This window comes from Protopterus annectens, chromosome 5.part0, assembly GCF_019279795.1.
Source record: "Protopterus annectens isolate FY-2018-M chromosome 5.part0, PAN1.0, whole genome shotgun sequence".
Classification (NCBI taxonomy): domain Eukaryota; kingdom Metazoa; phylum Chordata; order Ceratodontiformes; family Protopteridae; genus Protopterus; species Protopterus annectens.
In genome coordinates this window covers 877,014,741-877,035,906 of record NC_056735.1, presented here as the reverse complement: position 1 = coordinate 877,035,906, position 21,166 = coordinate 877,014,741, and the positions used below count along the sequence as shown (strand labels likewise).

Sequence of the window (21,166 nt, the reverse complement as noted above, 5' to 3'; positions counted from 1 at the left end):
ACCTTTCATCTCTTGGTTTGAATTCACCTCTCCTTAACCATTCCTGCATTCGTTCCTGATCAACATGAGGTTCTTCCAGGAGTTTTCTATACTTGCCACTATATTTATGGATTTTCCACATTTCTTGCCTTCTCATCTGGTCCTTGACCGTATATTCTTTCTTTTGTTTTTTTTGGCACATTCAGTTGGTGCCTGATTTTTATCTACTTCTGGTCTGATTTCCATTCCTGCTTGATGCTGATATGCTTCTGGTAGATTAAGTAGAGAAGTAATTTTAGATTTATTCTCCTCGTGTTTCAAAACTTTCACTAGGTTTGATAGGGAATATATAATCTTAGTATGCACTGATTTTTTATAAATCTTTTGCTGAGCATGAAGCATCCTTCTTGTTTTCCTATCTAATCTATCCAATACGTTTTGGGGCCAGTTAATCACTCCAAAACTGTAAGTTAGGACAGGAAGAGTAAATTGGTTTATAGCTTGGATTTCATTCCTAGATGTCAATGTTGTTTACAGGATTAATTTAAGTCTCCTAAAGTATTCCTTACTAAGTTTTATTCACATTTGTTCATAGTTTTATTGTTGATCCTTCATCAAATCCCAAATATTTATACACAACCTCTTGCTCAAGTTCTTTTATATCACATTCTTATCCTAGACAGATGTTTTCCTGGTGCTGCAGTTTTCCTGCTTTAAAGGTTGCTTTTGCACATTTATCAAGACCAAATGACATTCTTATATTATCTGAAAAAGTTTTGACAACTTGCACTTGTGCTTTCAGTTCCTCATCTGATGAGCTATACAGTTTTAAATCATTGACAAAGAGAAGATGAAAATTCTTTACACTTTGTTGTTTTCTAGGAGCCAAATTATAGCCATGGCCTAAGCTTTTAAGCAGACAGCTTAATGGGTTAAGGGCAAGGCAGAATAGCAGTGGTGACAAAGAGTCACCCTGGAATAGCCCCCTTTGAATTTTTATGCCTGGGATAATAATTTGTCCTTTATCATGGCTTAATTGCAAAGTGGTCTGCCACTGTTTCATGGTCACTGTAATGTAGTCGACTGGGGTTGGGTGTAGCTTATACATTTTTAAGTACTCTGTTATCCATGAATGTGGGATACTATCAAATGCTTTTTTATAGTCAATCCATGCCATACTTAGAATTTTCTCCTTTTTACAGTTCTACACTATGACTTTATTTAACAACAAATGGTCCTTTGTACCATATGACTTTTCTTTAATTTCCCTTTTGTTCTACTCCCATAATTGAGTTTTCTTCTAAATGACTATAAACTCTGTCGGCATCAATTCCAGTGTATAGTTTATATGTCGTAGGAAGGCAAGTTATTATAGATTTTAGGATAGCTTGCAGGTTCACTCTTAAGTAGTAGCATTGTTTTTCCTGTTGTTAGTCAGGCTGGTGTCTGTTCAGGATGCGCATATAAATAGTTCTCACTCACAGCTAAATCTTTGTGCAAAAATGTCAATACTTTTAACCAGAAGTTAGGTATTGCATCTGGGCCTGGGGTTTTCCAGTTGGAGGCTTTTCTTAACTTCGTTTCAATCTCTCTGGCTGTTACTTCATCCCATTTCATATCCTGTACCTTTAAACTTCTTATTTATTCTTTTACTTCTTCTATCCATTTAGCATATTTGTTATGTTCCACAGGATCTTCATAAATTCTTCTCCAAAATGTATCTATTTCTTCTTTTTTGGTGGTCTTTCAATTCTTTTTACCTTATTTCACAACTCTGTATAGAACTTTTTTTGGGTCCTAAATAAATTGCTTATTTTGTACTTTTCCTTTATATTTATCTGTGTATCTTCTAAGTTTTTCTCCCTGTGCTGGGAGTTTTAGCTTATTTTCAATAGTGCATGATAGATCCTGGTCTGTTCTAATACTGTGCATTGCTTTTATAACGTCTATCTTTCTTAGTATTTTTGTTTATCTGTTCCCTCTTCTATATTCTTCTAACAGTGACACTTCTTGCCTTAACTGCTTTATAGTTTTCTCTACTAGATACTTCCATGATGTTATTTGATTGTTCCCCTTCATTTCCCTCACTACCCTGTGTTCTTGCAGTAGAACTTTATCAGTTATTAATTTAGCTGCACAGTAATATAGCCTATTTACTTCTGTTATATCGCATGGCTCTCTATGGGCAGTCCTAATTACTGTGGCACATTCTCTTCAATTTCATCCTGTGCCATCCGTTGCTCTTTCATATGGGAACTTAATCGCCTATCACTCTTCAACATTGACTGCATCAGAGCTTCCACAGTTTCCTGTTCCTTCTCTTGTTGTCCAGCTTCAAGTGAATGTTTATACTGGTTTCCAGTGGAAGGCTCCAAAATATCTTCATATACTACTTGACCAATTGTTTCCCATTCCACTGGTTTCCCCTTAATTTGGATATCCATTGCTCTAGCCTGTTGTGGTGCTTTTTGAATTAGATTTTCTACATTGAATCCTTCACTTTTCAGGTTCTCTATAACCTCAGTTCCTATTTCTTTAACTTCATTACTAATCTCCTTTTCTAGTTTTCCTCTTTGTCTTCTTATTTTTTGCATTGTAGAGTTTTCCATATCCAGATTCCTTTGCCTGGATTTCTGTTTGAATATTTTTGGTGCTGCTGTTTTTGTATTGGTTAGTTTTGCTTTCTCCTTGCATAAATATTACACCATATTAAATCTCTTTTTCTTTCCCATGTCCATATTTCTTTTTCAGATGTCTCCTGATTTTCCTGCTTCTCCTTACTTTGTGGACACGCTCCATCTTGCTGTGATGTAACCTGTGCTATACCTTCTACACTAAATCCTTGACTTTGCAGGCACTCCATAACTTCACCTTCTATTTTTTTAACTTCTACTTTACTAATCTTTTCTACATTCTTTCTCTGTCATATTATTTTCTTTACTGTGAAATTTTTCATATCTGGATGCCTTTACCTGTATTTCTGTTTGAATATTTTTGGGACTGCTTTCTTTATACTGATTAATTTGGCTTTCTCCTTTGCATAAATATTGTACCATATCAAAGCTCTTTCTTTCTTTCTTTCCCATGTCCATATTTCTTTTTTATAGTTTTCAAAAATCTCTTTGCTTTTGTTGTTTATATTTTCGCACTTCGTCAGATGCTTCTTTTTCCAAACAGATCAATGTTTCTTGACCTATATACTGTTTTTCACAAATCTGTTGTATTAATAAATACAAATTTTTATTTGAAGCTTCTGACAGTTTTTCTTGTGGAAGTATTTTCCTTTCCTCTAATTTCTCTCAATCATTTTGTATATTTTGTGTATAGAAATTCTGGTCTTTTTGCATAATAGTAACAACACATAATTTCTTTCTTATCCTCAATAGTCCACTTTATTGTCTTTATGGCTCTTCTTTGGTCTATCAATTTTTGTGATTTTTGTGAACTGCTACCGCCTTCTACAACAGGGGGGCCATTCGCCCCCTGGGCCTGGCTTAGCCCCATTGTAGGAATGTTTCCATATTTTGAGGATTCTGCACTGTCATCTTTTCCAGTCCTGGCACCAGTGTGCCTACCAGGATTGGGCAATTTTTTTATCCTGGGTCTTGTGTACCCAGCTATCTTTTTTAATTTTTAATCTACTTCTGTCCATGATATATGCTATATAAACACAGTCTATATATCAGTGTCGCACTGGTGAGATTTTGTGAAAAACAGGGCCCACCTCACAAAGGTACTCACCAAGAGTTGAGGGTTGAATTCAATTTCAGCACTACTACTTTCCCTTGCTTGATGACTTTTCATCTCAATTAGATGTATTCTTAGGAAGCACTTGAATATTCTATGTTCAGATAACACCCTACCTGGAAAAATGAAAAACAGCACCCTGTACGTCTTTTAGAAATGATCCTAACCTTTTAAAAAACTGTTTCTTTGCAACCATCATATAGGTACAATTAATATCAACAGAATTAAAGTATGTAAAAATTCTGAATATGGCCATTGCTGAAGACATCAGTATTCAGTTCTGCCAGTGTAGATTACATAGGTTCAAAGGTTCATAGGTAGGTACTAGGCTATTGGCCCAAGGGCCTACATAAGCCTAGCCAGCAAGGTACCATAGCTTACGCCACCCAAGAAAGTTATTTTCCTGTGCCACTGTCCAACAGAGACACAGAAGTGATCCCCGGGGTGTATTTCCTATTTCCCATCCACTCATCAAGATTTTTCTTGAAGAGTGCTAATGAAGACCTTTGTTTGACCTAGATGGGTAGCTTGTTCCAGAGTATAGGAAGTCTCTGGGACAGGAATCTATCCCTCCAGAGTGTCCTGTTTATTGTGGTGACAAGGTTTAGGTCCCTAGAGTGTGTAGCTTGGAGGGATTGGGATTTCTTTAGGTGTGGCATGTCCAACAGCTCTGGGTTTGACATAGCTTTATATGTTAGGCAGAGATCACCTTGGAGTAGGCGATATGCTACGGAGTAAAGCTAGAGTTTTTTGAGGCGGTCAGTGTAGGGCATTTGTTTGAGGCCAGTAATCCTCTTTGTGAGGTACTTCTGTGGCCTTTCCAGCTGCTGCAGATGTCTTGTGAGGTACATTCCAAAAGGGGCGTTGTACTCTATAATGGGTCTAAAGAGTGACGAGTAGAGTGGAACAATGACCTCTTTTTTCCTGGATGAGAACCCTTTTATGATGAGGTGTGCCATGTAGAAGGACTTCCTGACTACTGTTGTGATGTGACTATCAAAGGAGAGACTACTGTCCACCTGGGTCCCAAGGTCTCTTATCACGCATTCGGTGTTAAGTAGATTGCTGCCTATGTGGTAGTTCATGGGTACAGAGTTTTTACCAAAGGGGATGACACTGCACTTTTTGGCACTGAGCTTGAGGCCATGACACCAGGCATCTGTCTCAGTGAGACCCTTCTGTAGGATGTCCACATCATTTGGGGACTTGACTATGGCTCCTAGTTTGCAGTCATCTGTGAACTTCATCAGCCAGAGGCATTCTGTGTTAGCCTGTACTTCAGAGAAGTAGATACCAAACAGGAGAGGTTCCAGGACGGAACCCTGTGGCACTCCACTTGTCACTGCCTTGAGGTCAGATTTGGAGTCTGCAACTTTTACAGTGTGGGTTCTGTCAGTGAGCCAGTTGGCAACCCATCTTGTGACGTAGGGATTTATACCTAGTTTAGTGAGTTTAGCTATAATTCCAGAATGGGGGATGGTGTCGAAAGCCTTGGAGAGGTGAAGATAGGCTGTGTGAACCACCTTACCCTCATCCACGGCTTTGGTGACTGCCTCAAAGAAGTCGATCAAGTTCAGGAGGCATGATCTGCCTTTCACAAACCCAAACTGGGTGGGATCCAGAGTTTGGAGGTTACAGTTATGAATTCATGAATTCAACAGTTTATCAACTGCAGAACAACCAACATTATTTACTTAGCTTGTGCAAATGTGAAATCATTCTATGTTGGGATATAATCTGGAAATTTTAAGTATTGCGAAAAACCACTCTGAAATTAGAAGTGTTGGATATCAAACAACCTGGTATTGGAGGTTTATTTTCTTTTATGGGAACTAACAGATTTTTCAAACTATAAGGCAGTGTAATAAAGACAACAGATTGTATAAAAGGGAAAAGTGTGGGACTCTTAAACTGGAGGCTTTTAAGAAAATTGGCTTGAAATGATACTACTAAAATGAAGTTTTTTTTACTAAAAGATACATTTTGTAAAATGCATAAAAGTGAATTTCTGGGATTGCATGTTCTGATATATCACACTATATTTCATACAGGATATTCAATTTGCCACTGTATCAAGTTTGCATTTGAATAACAGATTATGAGACAAACAGCAACAGTTACATATTTTTGGGCAGGTGTCCTGTTCACTAATGACAGGCATAACACAGCGGACTGTCAGAAACCTAATATTTTTCCTTGTTTAGTAATCTTTACACTCTTCTCAAAGGTACAACTGACACCCCCTTCATGTTACAACACAAGAGTCTGCCTTTAGTTGTTTTAGTTTGCTTATAATGCCAACATGGGGTATAATGTCAAAGACCTTGGCCAGATTAAGCTATGTAGACTGAGTGACCACTGTCCACTGTCTCACAGATGTCAATCAAGTGAAGTAGTCATGATCTTTGACAAACATTAAACTGCTGTGGGTCTGATTATCCAAGATTTTTAATACTGTAGTTTATGAAATCAGAAATTATATGGCTTTACAAATTAGGCCACTTAGGCTGATGGCACTGACATTTCCAGGGACTATGGTAGGACTTCATATGTAGAGGGGCACCACTTCTGCTTTCCAAACGTCAGGAACATGCACCATGACAAGGTTAAGTTAAATAAGTGAAAGAAGGATTCCGTGAGTGTATGTGTGCTGCTATTAATTAGGCAACCAGGTGAACTGCATGGTCTCCTGAAGGTGTTTTTAAATTTACAGAGTACAGCCAGGACATTCTCTTAGGTGAGCTTAGTGGGTGACAAGAACTTGGGGAACTGTAGAATCTTAATGACCATTTCTAGAAAAAAGATAGCACTAAAAGTGGATACAGTTATTTTGGGCTCCCTATTGAAATGTCATGTCAATAAAAAAAAAGATAAAAAATATAGGAGAAAAGTGACTCTGGGACATTGCTCTTCTCCTTTAACTTCTTTGTTTTCAGGAAGGGCAAGCCCTCTGCATGCCCTGATGTGGATGTCAACCCCCCACACCCCCAAGCTTATACATACTTACTCTCAGATTATCATACCTTGGAGAAAAGGGAATATTCTGAGAAATGGCCATCTTCATAGTTCATAGGTTCATAGGTTCATACTAGGCTAACTGCCCTTGCGAGCCATTGTAAGCCTAGCCAATTATCCCTTGTGAGACTCAAACCCTGCACCTTGTGTTTGTAAGGCAAACACCTTAACCATTAGGCCACCCTCCCAACCCTAACCCTTGGACTTAGTATATGTAATTTTTTGGATATTTTGGGATTCATTCTAGTGGGTTCCAACATTTCAAATTGTTAATGCTATTTTGGAATAGTTTGGCACATTGCAAGGCATTATTCCTATGTTTCCTACTGCAACTAAAGAAATATTTGTAGTTATCTGTGGATTCCAATATTAGTTTCAGTACATTTTCTGGCTTGGTCTTTCTGACAGCAGTATTAAGTTCCTTGCTACTATTTTTAACAGAGTCCTTAAAGTGGGTAGATTTGTTGTGGGACTTCAATGTTTCTTCTTTTGTTATACAGCTTTTTTGTGGTGGACTACCAAGGTGACTTATTTTTAAACTTCCCTTTATGTTTTATTCTTGTTGGGACTACTATATCCACGCACTTTTTTATGTGGAAACAGCAGGATTCACATGAAGACGTAGCAGCTGAAGCTTCATAGAGTTGTTAACATTACAAGTAAGTATGGCGACATTACAAGTACATTTAGATAGAGCATCAAAGAATTTAAACAAGTTTGTATGTTTAAAGTCCTTAAATTCTCAATTTAACTTTCAGGAGTTCATGGTTTTAAAGTAGACAGAACTACTTGTTCCAATGAGCTATTGTTTACTAGGTCTAGATATCTTTGGGTGGACCCAAATTTAGAGGTGCTGGTATACAAGTTAATCTAAAGATTTATCAATCAGTCAATCTATCTACCTATCTATCTGTCTATCCATTATTAGTTGATCAAGTTGCTCCCACTAGGCTAGTAGCCTCTTTTCAGGAAAGTTCCTGAGGTGGCATTTAAACTACTAGGGAAAATTTGTCCAGGGCATCAGGGAACTTACCCTACATGTTCCACATGCAGAAGCTCTGCAATGAGCCAGAAGGTTGTTGCAGGATGCAGAGTAGTGTTGTGGCTACTTACATCATTTCAGAGGCTTTGGGAGTTGTACTGATCACTGACATGCTTATAATGGTTTACCAGATTAATCTCTTGTAGTTATTGAATGTTAAGGAAGGAGATTTATCAGTGGTAGTGTTGTGGAGCCAATTTATGAACAGACTACAGACAGAGGTTTAACATGACGTGCCTGTGCTGGAACAGACATTAGCAGGTAAAGGAGCATCATTTCCGCTTGCTTCTGTTTGACTGATGCCTAGATGGTTAATGTTAACTGACAGGCATGGAGAGAATGCTTCTTCTGTTATGGCTTGTACTTCTGTTGTTAAAAGCTCTCAGTCGGAATGTGTGTAGAGGACTATTAGGACTTCTGCACTGCAGTATTGAAAATTTCTGTTATAAGAGGTTGATCAATATGAAATTTGGGATAAAGTTGTTGTTCCCCTGTGTTTGACAGTAAATGATATTCATGCATTTATCCATACTGGAAAAGAAAAATTTTATGACATTACTTTTGAGTGCATGGATATAGGAGATTGTTTTTATAGATAATTTATAACAAAAAACTCTGGCAGTCTTGGAATTCCTCTGTCTTTACTGCATTAAATATGAACATTAAGTGCAAATTGACTGTTCATTTCAGAACAGCTGATGTACATGAGTGTCAACTCAGGAGTTACTTTTTATAAAGATGTTCTAAAGTTTTTGATATAAAAAAGTTGTTGATTCTAGAGGTCTTTGGAATGGGGCATTGGAAGAATACAACATACACCAAATGTAGTATCCATGGTTGCACTTTATAATCTCGAAATACTGAAATGTCGAATTTCAGTATTTCAAGACTATAAAGTCGAAAGTGCAGTTACGCGAAACTGCATAATAGTGAATATGTAAAAAAATGTCGCATTCGCCATTATATGTTTGTATACATGACGTGTGGTGCGGTTTGTGGAATTAGCTGGGGTTTGAGGTAAGTGGTGTTTTTGTAAGGGTATTGGGTAAGGGATTTTAGTGTGTGTGTGTGTAGTGGTGAGTTTTATGTGTTTGTGTTTAGTGCAACCTCTGAGTTAGTATATATAAGTAGTGGGGGTATGGGGTGGTGCAGGGGGGGTTGATCCCCTGCTTTTAGCAAGATTGTTTGTGTGTGTGTTAGTTTTGTTGTGTTAGTGTGTGTTGGTTTGTTTTTTTGTAGTGGTTGCAGGTAGGTGTATTTGTGTTTGTGTGACATTTGTGGTTTGAAAGTTTGCGATTTTAAAGTTTTGGGTTTTTGATTTTTCGGCTTTATAGTCTTGAGATACTGAAATTCGATATTTCAGTATTTTGAGATTCTAAAGTGAATCCGTCTCCATACATAATTGCAAATCTTATGTTTTTTTATAAAACTCGACCTAATTTTTTTTTGGGGGGGGGGGGCTTACAAACATCTCATTTATACCTGTACTAAACATAAATTTAGACAATGTGATGAGACAGGACATTCTACTGCTTCCTGTCTTCTTGTAGAAAATGTTATGCAGCTGGTAACTTTTGGTTTGAGTGTCTGAATTTATAGGAAGTGGACAGTGTTTCTCAGGATGAGAGTAAGGGGAAGGGTAGTAAGGGTAATAATGATGGGGAGGAGGTTCCTGGTCTTGTATTGTTACCTTCATGTTAGATGAAGTTTCTGGTCAGGTACAGACTGATGATATGCAGAAAAATGATGGGATATTAGTATAACAGTGTCTATGATGAAGGTAGGGAAAAGGATGAACAAGGAAGTGATGGGGGGGTTACTGATGGTATTGGAGGAGCTGAAGACGTAAGTACTATGATAAGTAAAAGACTGCATAAGTGGAAGATAAGACAACGTGCAAAACACTTGGTTAAGAAAGGGAAAGGACAGTCTATGAACTGTTAGTCTGAATGTTAATAGTTTAACGTATAGAAGAGGGATGGAGTATTACACTGCTGTAAATCTGTTTCAGCAGATATTATATGTCTGATTGATGTTCAAAGTTTGACTGCTACTTAGAAGAAGCAAGCTGAAGTATTGCGGGGATCTATAGTTTTATAGAGCTTTGGTAAAGATATCATGCTCTGATATTGTTCTTTTGCTTAAACCTGATATTTTTTGGCACTGTCATATGTGTGCCAGGCAGAGTAGTGAATTGTGATAGTCAATCTTGGGTTTATATTTTGAGGTTGGTTGTTATTTATGCCACTGTGAATATGAAAGCACATGAAATTGCTTTTACTGATATGCAACATTTTTTGGTTGTTAGAAAAATAATAGCAAATCAAACACAAAAGTATTAAATGATGTTTTGGAGAAGAAGGATCTTATTTTGGGACCAAATATAGGTTATACATATAAGAGAGAAGTCTCCTTACTGAACTAGATTACTTTCCATATTTGCATAATTTTATTTTACATTTCACATCTCTTTTTGAGACTTGTCTTTCAGATTATAGGGTTTTAGTGTTTGAATTAACAGTTAAACATTATATCATGCTGGGTAAAGGTATAAGTAAATTAAATGGTTGGGTGGTTACTTCCCAGGAGTAGGATGTTCTTTTGAATTTATTTTGGGATCAAATGTTTATTGTAACTAATATATCTGATACTTGGCTACAATGGTGAGTATTATTTAAAAGTAAATATAAGATCTTTTTTGTCAGTTGAAATCTTTTTTATTGCATCAGAAAAAAAGGTTGCCTATAGAGTGTTCTGGCAGAATTATGAACTAGTACTTCCAAGAGTGGACTCTGATGACTTTCTTCATAAAGAAGAGTTGTTGGGAAGTTTGACTAATGTAGTAGTAGATATGTTATTAGCTAAAGCAGTGTTTTATTACACAAGGTTCTAAGAAAGATATTTCCCCTTTATTTAATTTAAATGCTATGTGGGTTTCTGATTCTATTACAACTTTGAAGGATACCTATGGTATTTCAGTAAGAACACAATGTGATATAATCAAGGTAGTAGAACAATAGCTTTTGAATCTTTTTTGATGGTTTGTGATGCTAAGAAATTATGGATTGTACCATTACTTACATAATCAGATAATGTGTTATTGTTTAAACCTATTATTTTGATGGAGTTAGGTCTGGTACTAAAACAAGTGAATGAGCAATTTGCCCCTGGAATTGATGGCATTTTGTATGTTTTTTTATAAAAATATAATTGATAAGCAGAAGGTTATCTTTCTTCATGTTTTGAATGAATGGTTGGATAATGGCATTATGTCAGATGAGATTTATGATGATGTTATTAGGTTTGTTTTTAAAAAAGGAATAGGCATGATGTAAAGAAGTGGCAGCCTATAACCTTAAATAAAACAGATTATAACATTTTTTTGTAAAATTTTGCAAATGAGGTTAAACTCTATTTTCTTAAGTACATTTCACAGTGGTGGTTTTGGCAGAAAAGGTAGATTTAAGAAAGGATATTTGTTGAGGGAGATAGTGGAGACTGTTTCATCTGAAAACACAGCGGTTTTGATTTATTGGGATATACAAAAAGCATTTGATAGTACTTCCCATAGTAGTTTGTGGGATACATTACATGGGCATGTTGTCGGTGATAAAATGTTGCGTATTTTATCAATTTATTCTCATGCATAAATTAGACCTTTGGTTAATGGACACTTAAGTACTACAATAAAACTGGGAGAGGAGTTATCCTCCTACTGTTTTTTTTTTTTTTTGTTTACTGTAGTAAAAATTCTGTTATTGTGGAATGTTGTACTTTTTGTTTAAATGCTCATTGTTAAGAATTACTGGGGATGTGTTTTCCTCTTCGTCTCTCTTATGCAAATGATTTCAATATTATTGTATATTCTGAGGATCATACTGCCAGTGTTATGAGTATAGTCACGTTAGTTTTAAGGAACGTGGGATTGCATTTATATTTATCTAAATGTAAAGGTTTTGGTTTCACTATAAAGGATTATGCTGTTTCCTTTTTAACTGATGAAAGTAAGATTATAGGGGTTTCTTTTGAAAATTAATATACTTTTTTATAGCAATGGGATATGCTATGTATTGATGTTAAAAATTTTTAGAGAAATGGGGGTGTTTTAAATTGTCCTTCCATAAGAAAGTATACATCTTAAATAATATAATTATATTCAGAAAGCTGAACTACTTGGGACATATGTTCCCTTTTTCTAAGAATAAAGAAAAAGAGTTGTTGGGCATATATATTTCCTTTTATTTTTGGTAAATAGGATGAATCTTCTCAAAACAAATATAATTTATTACCCCATTACTGATGTGGGTTTGGGTTTAATTCCTCCTATATTTTTGTCTTTTTACATTAATTTAGTATTCTTCAAAGTTTTGTTAGGAATAGACTCAGTCTGTTTAGCCTTCTCTTATGAGGTAACTATAAAGCTTTTTGGGAAAGTGCTTTTGCTGCAAAACATTACATTTTTTCCATATATTATAAAAGAATATATGGATATATATATATATATATATATATATATATATATATATATATATATATATATATAGATAGATAAGATATTAACTTGGACGCTTACTTGTCTTTGCCAAATATATCTAGAATGGTGTTGTACCTTTCTGTTGTGGATAGTTTTTTACTATGAAAAAAACTTGGACTTCATTACCCTCTTGTATAAAATCAACTGTTTTACAACATCAGATTAGATATAGGAATATTCTGGAAGTCCAAGTTTTATTATTAGGTTTATTATTGGATTGCAATGTTACTAGAAAAGGCACTTGAGGTAGCAGCATGGGCTTTGGTCATATGTGGAATTCATGGAGTGAGAGGTATACACCATCTCTAGTAAAGCAGGTTGGCCTATCTTACATCTCCTTCCAGGCTGACACAAGTATCATCCTACAATTACACCAACTACTTAGTCACCTACTGAAGTCAGTTATCTTGCAAAGGTAGGGTTAAACTTAGAGCCAGAATTTCTTTTGTATCCAACACATGCATGATGAAATCCTACATGTCTCTCTGCATGCCTTACAGTGCTGCAAGTCAATCAAACCCGCATGGACAACCACAAAGTCATAGTCATATACATCCGGAATGAGGGACTGACAAACTCTCGTGATATCAAATATCCTGGCATTAGAAAAAAAAGTAACTGTTACCCTGTCCTTTTCCAACCCTTTTCCAGCCTTGTGACTGGTGTTCATGTGAGTGATAATGGAGTTACTAATAATTACAACATTTCTACTTGCAGTCTTGTAAATCATGGTAGTGGAAGGCTTAAGACCTGCAGGGTGGTGACAGGGTGAGAAGATGTGGTGGTGCATTTATGCTGAGACTTGATCATATTAGATCTAGGAGGTTGCAGAAGTGATTTTTGACAGCCTCAGTATATGTAGTTTAGTGGGCACATGTATATGTATATGTATGGGTGTACTGTGTGGTAAGAGATTTTCCTCTGTGTTGATAAGATACCTTCTCCTTTCACAGATGGTATTGTGTTCATATACTAGAGGAATATACAAACTTAAAGTTTTACAGTACTGGCTTATAATGTATATTATACAATGACTGGCCGTTAACATTCAAAAATGAGCTCACTGATTGGTCAGCCCAACCAACATGCCCATTGTAAATCGAGGCTATACCAGTGGAAAAAAGTCCGGTCACCTGGACTATCTTCTATTAATATATGCTACAGAAACTCTACTTTTTTTCATTAAAAAAGTAATAATAAACTTTCAAAAACTGCAGACTTTAAAAGAAAAAGACAGATGGGACAGAGGAAAATACCAGGACAATCATGCACGTTATGCAAAACTAGAGAAACATACCTGATTATCTTTATATTTTCTCTTTCCCATCTCTCCTGTACGTTGAATGTCTGCCAATTTCATTTTTGTTTTATTAAAAACAAAACAAAAAAAGCAATGGAGATCTTTCTTTCTCTGTTGGTTCCTTTACACAGCACTGATGTACTGCGTAAGTGTGAGAACGTAAGTCCCATACACATGCACAGTACATCAAGAAAGCCACAGGATACAGGGGATAATGTAGAAGAGCAGCGCAATGCAGTTACACAAGGACATTATTTAAAGTAACTTTCTTCTTAAATATTGTCATTGTATAATAGCAATAACCCATAGCTAGGTGTGGGTAATGCTGATTTACCCACACTTGGTTTTGTTTGATCACATGGGCTTCACTTTTATGACCAAACCACACCAAAAATGGGCAAACCCAACATTACCCACACCCAGCCGTGGGTTATTAGTATAATAATTATTTTATAGTAGTGGCTTATAGTATATATTTTATACTATGTGTACTTGTAGAGAAATATTAGCAGAAATTACTGACCTTGGTTAGAGGAATGTACTAACCAAGGTCAATAAATTTTCTGATAATATTTAGTACATTCCTCCAATAAAAACAGCTATTAAGTCTCATTTTTAATGACAGGCAATAGTGGTCTAACCAGTCCAGGAATTCTTATATTATCTTCAAGATCTCCTCAAAGAAGGGAAGCTGAAGTCAAAAGTTAACCAAAGAAAATTATTTGTTATTCTTATCTATCTCAGATGTGAGTATGGCTGAGTATTCCACCTTTCTGTGTAGTATAAAAAACATTCCTTTTCTTGTGATGTCTGCTGTGCTTCCTACCACTGGCATTTGTTGGAGACAAAGAAAAATGCTGGTAAATGAAAGGCTTGGAATGGCGACAAAGTGGGTGTGGGGGGGATGCACTGCAAAACTGGCCCATCATATTCAAACTTGATATGGATACCAGTGACAATCATAAATACATTGCCTGTGGTGGCACCAGTTCTGCCACTGTGCACTGCTGTCTGCCTGACTATAATGCTTCCGGTTACAGCATGCTCTAATGAATACAATTTGTTAGTGTTTTACTTCTCAACATCAAGACTTCTGAAATCTGTTGCTAATGTAGTTATGTATACAGGGCATAAACAAAAGTCTTTAAAAGCTTTTGCTACAAGATAACAATTTCGCCAATGACTGACAGTGACAGCTACAGCCAAGAAGACACACTTTTGAAATAAATACAGCTGGGGAAGCAAAATCTGACAACATTTCAGATGAGGAGGAGCTAGATCCCTCCCATGTATTTAACCAGAAGGATAATGTCTGTGCTAGTGAAGCATAGGGAGTAGTGATGTTTTTAGCTACAGACCATAATTTCCTCATATGAATAAGAGGCTGAAGGAAACCTCCTTGCGACATTTTAAGACTCAAACAACCTGATTAAGGAATACAAAGTGGTTAGTTTCTCGTTAAGGGGATGAAACAATAGGACTGCTGATGAAGGAGCAATGACTGCAGCCAAAACAGCAAATTTCAGGATGCCATGTCTTGGAACCCTAGGTTTATGCCCCTGATGCATTCGATTTTAACTTTCTTCTCTCTGGTGCCAGTTGTCCAACTGATGACCCTTGTGGTATTCCTAGTCCCCTAATCATCCTTCAATTTGCACCAATAAGAAGGCAGATAGTGATGAAGGTCTTGGTTTTGTCAGATATCAGTAATGGGTAACACTATTAAGACACTGCTACCTATGGCAGCCAGGTAAATTCATGCAAGGGTCTAAGGTTACAAAAAAGCCAGCAATGATCTTGTTTTGGGATCTGATTTCCACTAGTGCTTCTGTTGCATGGGTGGTGTAAGTCAGGACATCTGTTTTGACAATTAATGTGAGTAGTTTGCTATGAAGACTACTATGAAGTGATTAAAACAGTCTAAGCATGAGGAGAGCAACGGAGAGCTCTAATGGTCAGAAACTACCCATTAAGTATGCTAGAAAAGGACAAGGAAGGGTGAAGATGAACTGTACCTCTTATAGACAGAAGTACTATTTTTTTTTGTTTGTTTTATAGCAAGCAGAAAATCAAGACAGAAGATGCATCATCTAAATTTTAAAAGTCCTTCAGAAGTAATTGTAGCATCAATTTCCATCCTGGATTAGGGTGTTACTCTCCCTCCCACACACTTTCAGTTATTAAATATGAATACTGAAGAATGATATGGGCAACTCACTTTGCAGAGAAAATGATACAAAATAAATTCAATAAAACATGCTATAACATTTTCACATGCTTTGCTACTCATAAGAGTATCACAATTTTTTCAACCAAAATAAAATGTGAAATACTCAAAAATGACAAAACACAATAACTGGCATTAAGCTATGATGGAACCCAGACTATACGTAAAAGAATGATACCACAGGACAAGGACAAAATGACTGAATTCAACAATTGGCTAAGCTTCTCATGTCATTCTAAGGGGATCCAGTATCTGTTTGCCTGGAATAACATGATCGACAGACCACAATGCTTTGCCAGAGATGGCCTGCACCTGTTGCCCTTGGGATTCCAGATACTGGCTAAGGCTCTTGCCACTCCCTATAGTGCCTTTTTTAGGCAAGGTTCAAATGACAATTCACCATTGTAGCAGGTACAAGCAAGCAAAATCTGAGGGTAATGCTACTCAATGCTAGAAGGCTAACCCTCAAAATGCATTCACTCGAGGCACTCCTTAAAATGGAGAACATCGACATCTGTGCAGTGACAGAGACCTGGCTCAAGGCTCCAGAGAGCACCCCTGCATAACCAGGCTATAATTCATACCACACCTTTTGGCCACCTAACCTGGACCGAAACACTAAAGGTGGAGGCGTGTCCATATTCATTAAGGATATCCACAGCTCCAGGCTAGTTGCTCAACATAATGCATCCGAGATTATCCAAGTGCAACTAACTCTGGGCAAGACAGAAATCCAAATTGTAACTTGCAACAGATCTCCCACCATCCCCCAGCATTCCCACTCCTCATTTCTTGATAAACTGGAAAATATTAGGGTACAACCCAACCATTAACTGGGAAAACTACTCATGTACCAATTCTTTTGCTCAACGTTTTTTTGGAATTCATAAATTCCAACACCTTGGATCAACTTATCCAAACCCCCACCAGGGGCAGCAATATCCTAGATCTGGTCATTACCAACATGGACGACCGGTGTTCCACACCAGAGGACAATTCCTCGTTGGTCAGATCCAACCACAAGCTAATCAGCCTAGACATCCACATCCCGCCCCCACCCCCCATTAGGGAAACCACTGTAAAAAATTTCTCCAAAGCCAACTTCACGCTTCTTAAGACAGAAGTGGCAAACTTCACAACACCCATGCAGACGGACAATAGAGGTATGTCTGCTGAATCCTACACAAATGCACTTTATAGGCACTTACAAGAGTGCATGGATTGTGCTATCCCTAACAGAACCAAGATGCTATCCTCCAAAAAAAAGGAAGCCAGTCTGGTGATCCCCTGTCATAAACAAACTACACAACAAAAGAAAGAAACTGTTGCAAAAAAGAGTAAAATCCCATGACTGGAAGAACTCCCTGGTCAGCCTCAGTAAGAAGCCGAGATCCCTCATAAAATCCTCCAAAGCTAGTTATGAAAACAAAATCACCACTGATTCTAAAGACAACCACAAAGCATTCTATAGCTATGTCAAGAATCTCAATGGCAACACTCAGATCAGCTCTGAGTTACAGCACAATGGCACTAAATATACAGAACCAACTGATATTGCCAAAATCCTGGCAGATAGGCTCAGTGTTAACTTTACCCCCTCTCACCCCATAAAGGGCCCATCTCTATATCAGAAGAATGCAAAGTTCCTGTAATCACAGCTTCACAGGTAAAGTCCACACTCTCTAAAGCCAAGAACACAGCATTCATAGGACCTGACAACATCCCAGGCTGCTTTCTACATGAACTACAAAATGAACTGGCACCCCACCTAAGCACCATGTTCAGTCATAACCTCACCTCAGGCTTTGTGCCCACTGAATGGTGCACAGCGACAGTTATCTCACTCTACAAAAGGGGAGCCACCACGGACCCCGGGAACTACCTCCCCATTAGCCTAACGAGCCTGGTCTTATAAACAAAGACATTGGTAATCTCCAAACTCTGGACCCCACCCAGTTTGGGTTTGTAAAAGGCAGATCATGTCTCTTAAACCTGACTGACTTCTTTGAAGCAGTCACCAAAGCCGTAGACGAGGGTAAGGTGGTTCACACAGCCTATCTAGATCTCGCCAAGTCTTTTGACACCATCCCCCACTTTGGAATTATAGATAAACTCACCAAACTAGGTATAAATCCCTATGTCATAAGATGGGTTGCCAACTGGCTCACTGACAGAACCCACACTGTGAAAGTAGCAGACTCCAAATCCGACTTCAGACCAGTGACAAGTGGAGTACCACAGGGTTCAGTCCTGGGTCCTCTCCTGTTTGGTATCTACTTTTTTGAAATACAGGCTAACACAGAAGGTCTTTGGCTAACGAAGTTCGCAGATGACTGCAAACTAGGAACCATAACTGAAACTCCTAACGATGTGGACATCCTACAAAAGGCCCTCACTGAGACAGATGCCTGGTGTCAAACCCATGGCCTCAAGCTCAATGCCAAAAGGTGCACTGTCATCCCCTTTGGTAAAAACTCTGTGCCCATGAGCTACCACATAGGTGGTAGTCTACTTAACACCGAAAGTGTGATAAGAGATCTTGGGACACAGGTGGACAATAGTCTCTCCTTTGATAATCACATTGCCACAGTAGTCAGGAAATCCTTCTATGTGGCACACCTCATCACAAAAGTTTTCTCATCCAGGAAAAAAGAGGTAATTATTCCCCTCTACTCATCACTCATTAGATCCATTATAGAGTACAACGCCTGTTTTGGTATATACCTCACAAGACATCTTCAACAACTGGAAAGGCCACAGAAATACCTCACAAAGAAGATTACTGGCCTCAAACAGATACCCTACGCAGACTGTCTCAAAAAACTCCAGCTTTACTCCGTCGCATATCGCCTACTCAGAGGCAATCTCTGCCTAACATGCAAAGCTATGTCAAACCCAGAACTGTTGGACATGCTCCACTTAAAGAAATCCCAATCCCTCCAAGCTACACGCTCTAGGGACCTAAACCTTGTCACCACAATAAACAGAACATGCTGGAGGGACAGATTCCTGTCCCAGAGACTTCCCATACTCTGTAACAAACTACCTATGTATATCAAACAAAGCTTCTCATTAGCACTCTTCAACAAAAATTTTGATGACTGGATGGGAAAAAGGAAATTCACCGTAGGGAACACCTCTGTGGCTATGCTCGACAGGGGCACAGGAAAATAATTTTCTTGGGTGGCAAAAGCCAGGGTACCTTTTTGGCTAGGCTTGTATAGGCCCTAGGGCTGATAGCCTAGTACCTACCTATGAACCTATGATCTACAGAAACATGCCGGAATCTATAATTTGGAAAGCATTATGCATTGATAGAAGATAAACACTAAAGCAGTTGTTACAACATGCCTTGGGAATATATAAATGCAACCATGGTTTATTGCTTTTCAGCAGCTATATTGATGCTGTGACCTGGCACCCTTGGGTCCCTTCACATCCAACAACTGATACAATAGTTTTTTTATAATGAAGGTTGGCTCTTGGAAGATTACAAGTATAGGATGATTATCACTGAAAACTGCATTGGTGTATACTTTGCATTGCTCTATGTTTATAACAAGATTACTGTTATGGACTTGCAGTACCTTCCTGTTGGGATCCAATGGGACACATATTTGTAATTTCTTCCTGTATGACGTTTTCTTCCAAGTTATATTTATGCCAAGCTTTTGTTGGAGAAAAGTATGCAACAACGGATTCACACCTGGAAACATCAGAATTTCATGTAAATACCACCAATTTTGGCAACATTACAGAGTAACACTTTTAAGTATCATTCAGGTATACTATTATTTGTTGCTATGTTAATCAGTAACACACACAGTATACTTAAAGAAAAATGACTGTAGTCATTTATAATCAGATAAGGTGCATCATGTAACAAAATGACGCAGACTTGTTTTAACTTATCACATAGAAATAAGGCACAAAATAACAATACATTCCAGTAGTTCCACTGACTAAAAAGCTGTACTGCTGCTGGAAACAAATGCTTTACAGACTACATTCCATTTTGTACTTGTAGCAAGTTTTCTGTTTTCTTAGTGTACTTAGAAGAGGGTTTAATTGCTCAAGTAGATTATAATGTCAACAGTATTATCTAAAGCAAGTATTTAACTATTCTCATAAATCTGCCAACTATGATACATGAGAAAATGTTACCTGTTTCTTCTATATTACACATAAATACTGGAATAATGTCTGGTCTTTCTTAACTGCCCATTTAACAATACATTTTAGTCCAGCCCTACTCCTTCATTTAGCAGTAAATCTTAACCACTCCATTTTGCATCATATCTATAAAAAGGAAATTTCATCCTAATGTATACAGTAAGATGACTAATGAAAAGCTGAGACTAAAAAAAATTTCTCAGTATTTACTTCATTAATTACTTCCTAAATATTCTTTATCAACTTGTCTGATTTAAAAAGTGGTAATGCTTTTGGGTAAAGCTTAAGCTTAATAATAATAAATAAACTTAATAGCCTGAGGTAGCCAGGACTGCAGTCCTCATCAACAGCCATACAACCTGCTATTTTAGGAAATTGAAGAATATTGATAACAACAAAATCTCAAAATGAGTATTTCCATCCGCTTCTTAATCTTAAGAGTCTGCATGCTTAACTAAACTAATTTTGGTTGACGTTTCATTTCAAATGAAGGAAGATATCATTTGGTTAATTGACTTAAATGTTATCTGTTCTACACAATGAATTCTAAATGGCTACCCATTACTGAAAGGTCCACTTATTTTCTATGTTACCTTACTATATAAAATTATAAATGATGGGAATGTTCTTTTCAGAATTGGGAAGTAGCCATCATGGAACAGATCTATTCCTTAAGAAATTCCCCGGAGAACTTAATATCACTCAAACAGCCATTGGTGAATGAGCCTTTTCAGAAACAGACACAGCTCTTTGGAAAAAAACTACCAGCTGAAACAAGGCATTTAAATGCTCTTACATAGTTAAAGATGTCCCTTTATGAGAACTTATTCAAGGAAATTGCTTGTAAATAATTCAGGGATAATGGATACATTCTTTAAAATGCTGAAAATTCTCAAAATGCTTAACGTCTCTCAGCTATTTTCCTTTGCCATTTAACTCTACTTACCCCAAAGCTCTCTGTTTAGTCTCTTACGCTTAGCAATGTAAATCCCGATTTTTTCTCACTTCCACTTGGGTTTTTTCAAGGAAATTAAATTTTAAGCCTTTAATAAACAATTCATATAGTCAAATTGTATTGCAACCCATGTAAACCTGCTATTTTATTAGAAATGTATCAGAACTATACAACATTCTACTTTGTAAAAAATA

General features: G+C 37.2%; 1 protein-coding gene across 2 annotated transcripts in view; it reads right to left on the bottom strand.

Moving 5' to 3' along the window:
• The window catches only part of XRRA1 (X-ray radiation resistance associated 1), a 1,524,348-nt gene that overhangs the window by 525,060 nt on the left and 978,122 nt on the right, over positions 1–21,166 (bottom strand). For both annotated transcript variants that reach the window (XM_044072671.1, XM_044072672.1), the window contains one exon: positions 19,432–19,550. In XM_044072671.1, coding sequence (XP_043928606.1) covers positions 19,432–19,550 — 119 coding nt within the window. The remainder of the gene's footprint in view (positions 1–19,431; positions 19,551–21,166) is intronic.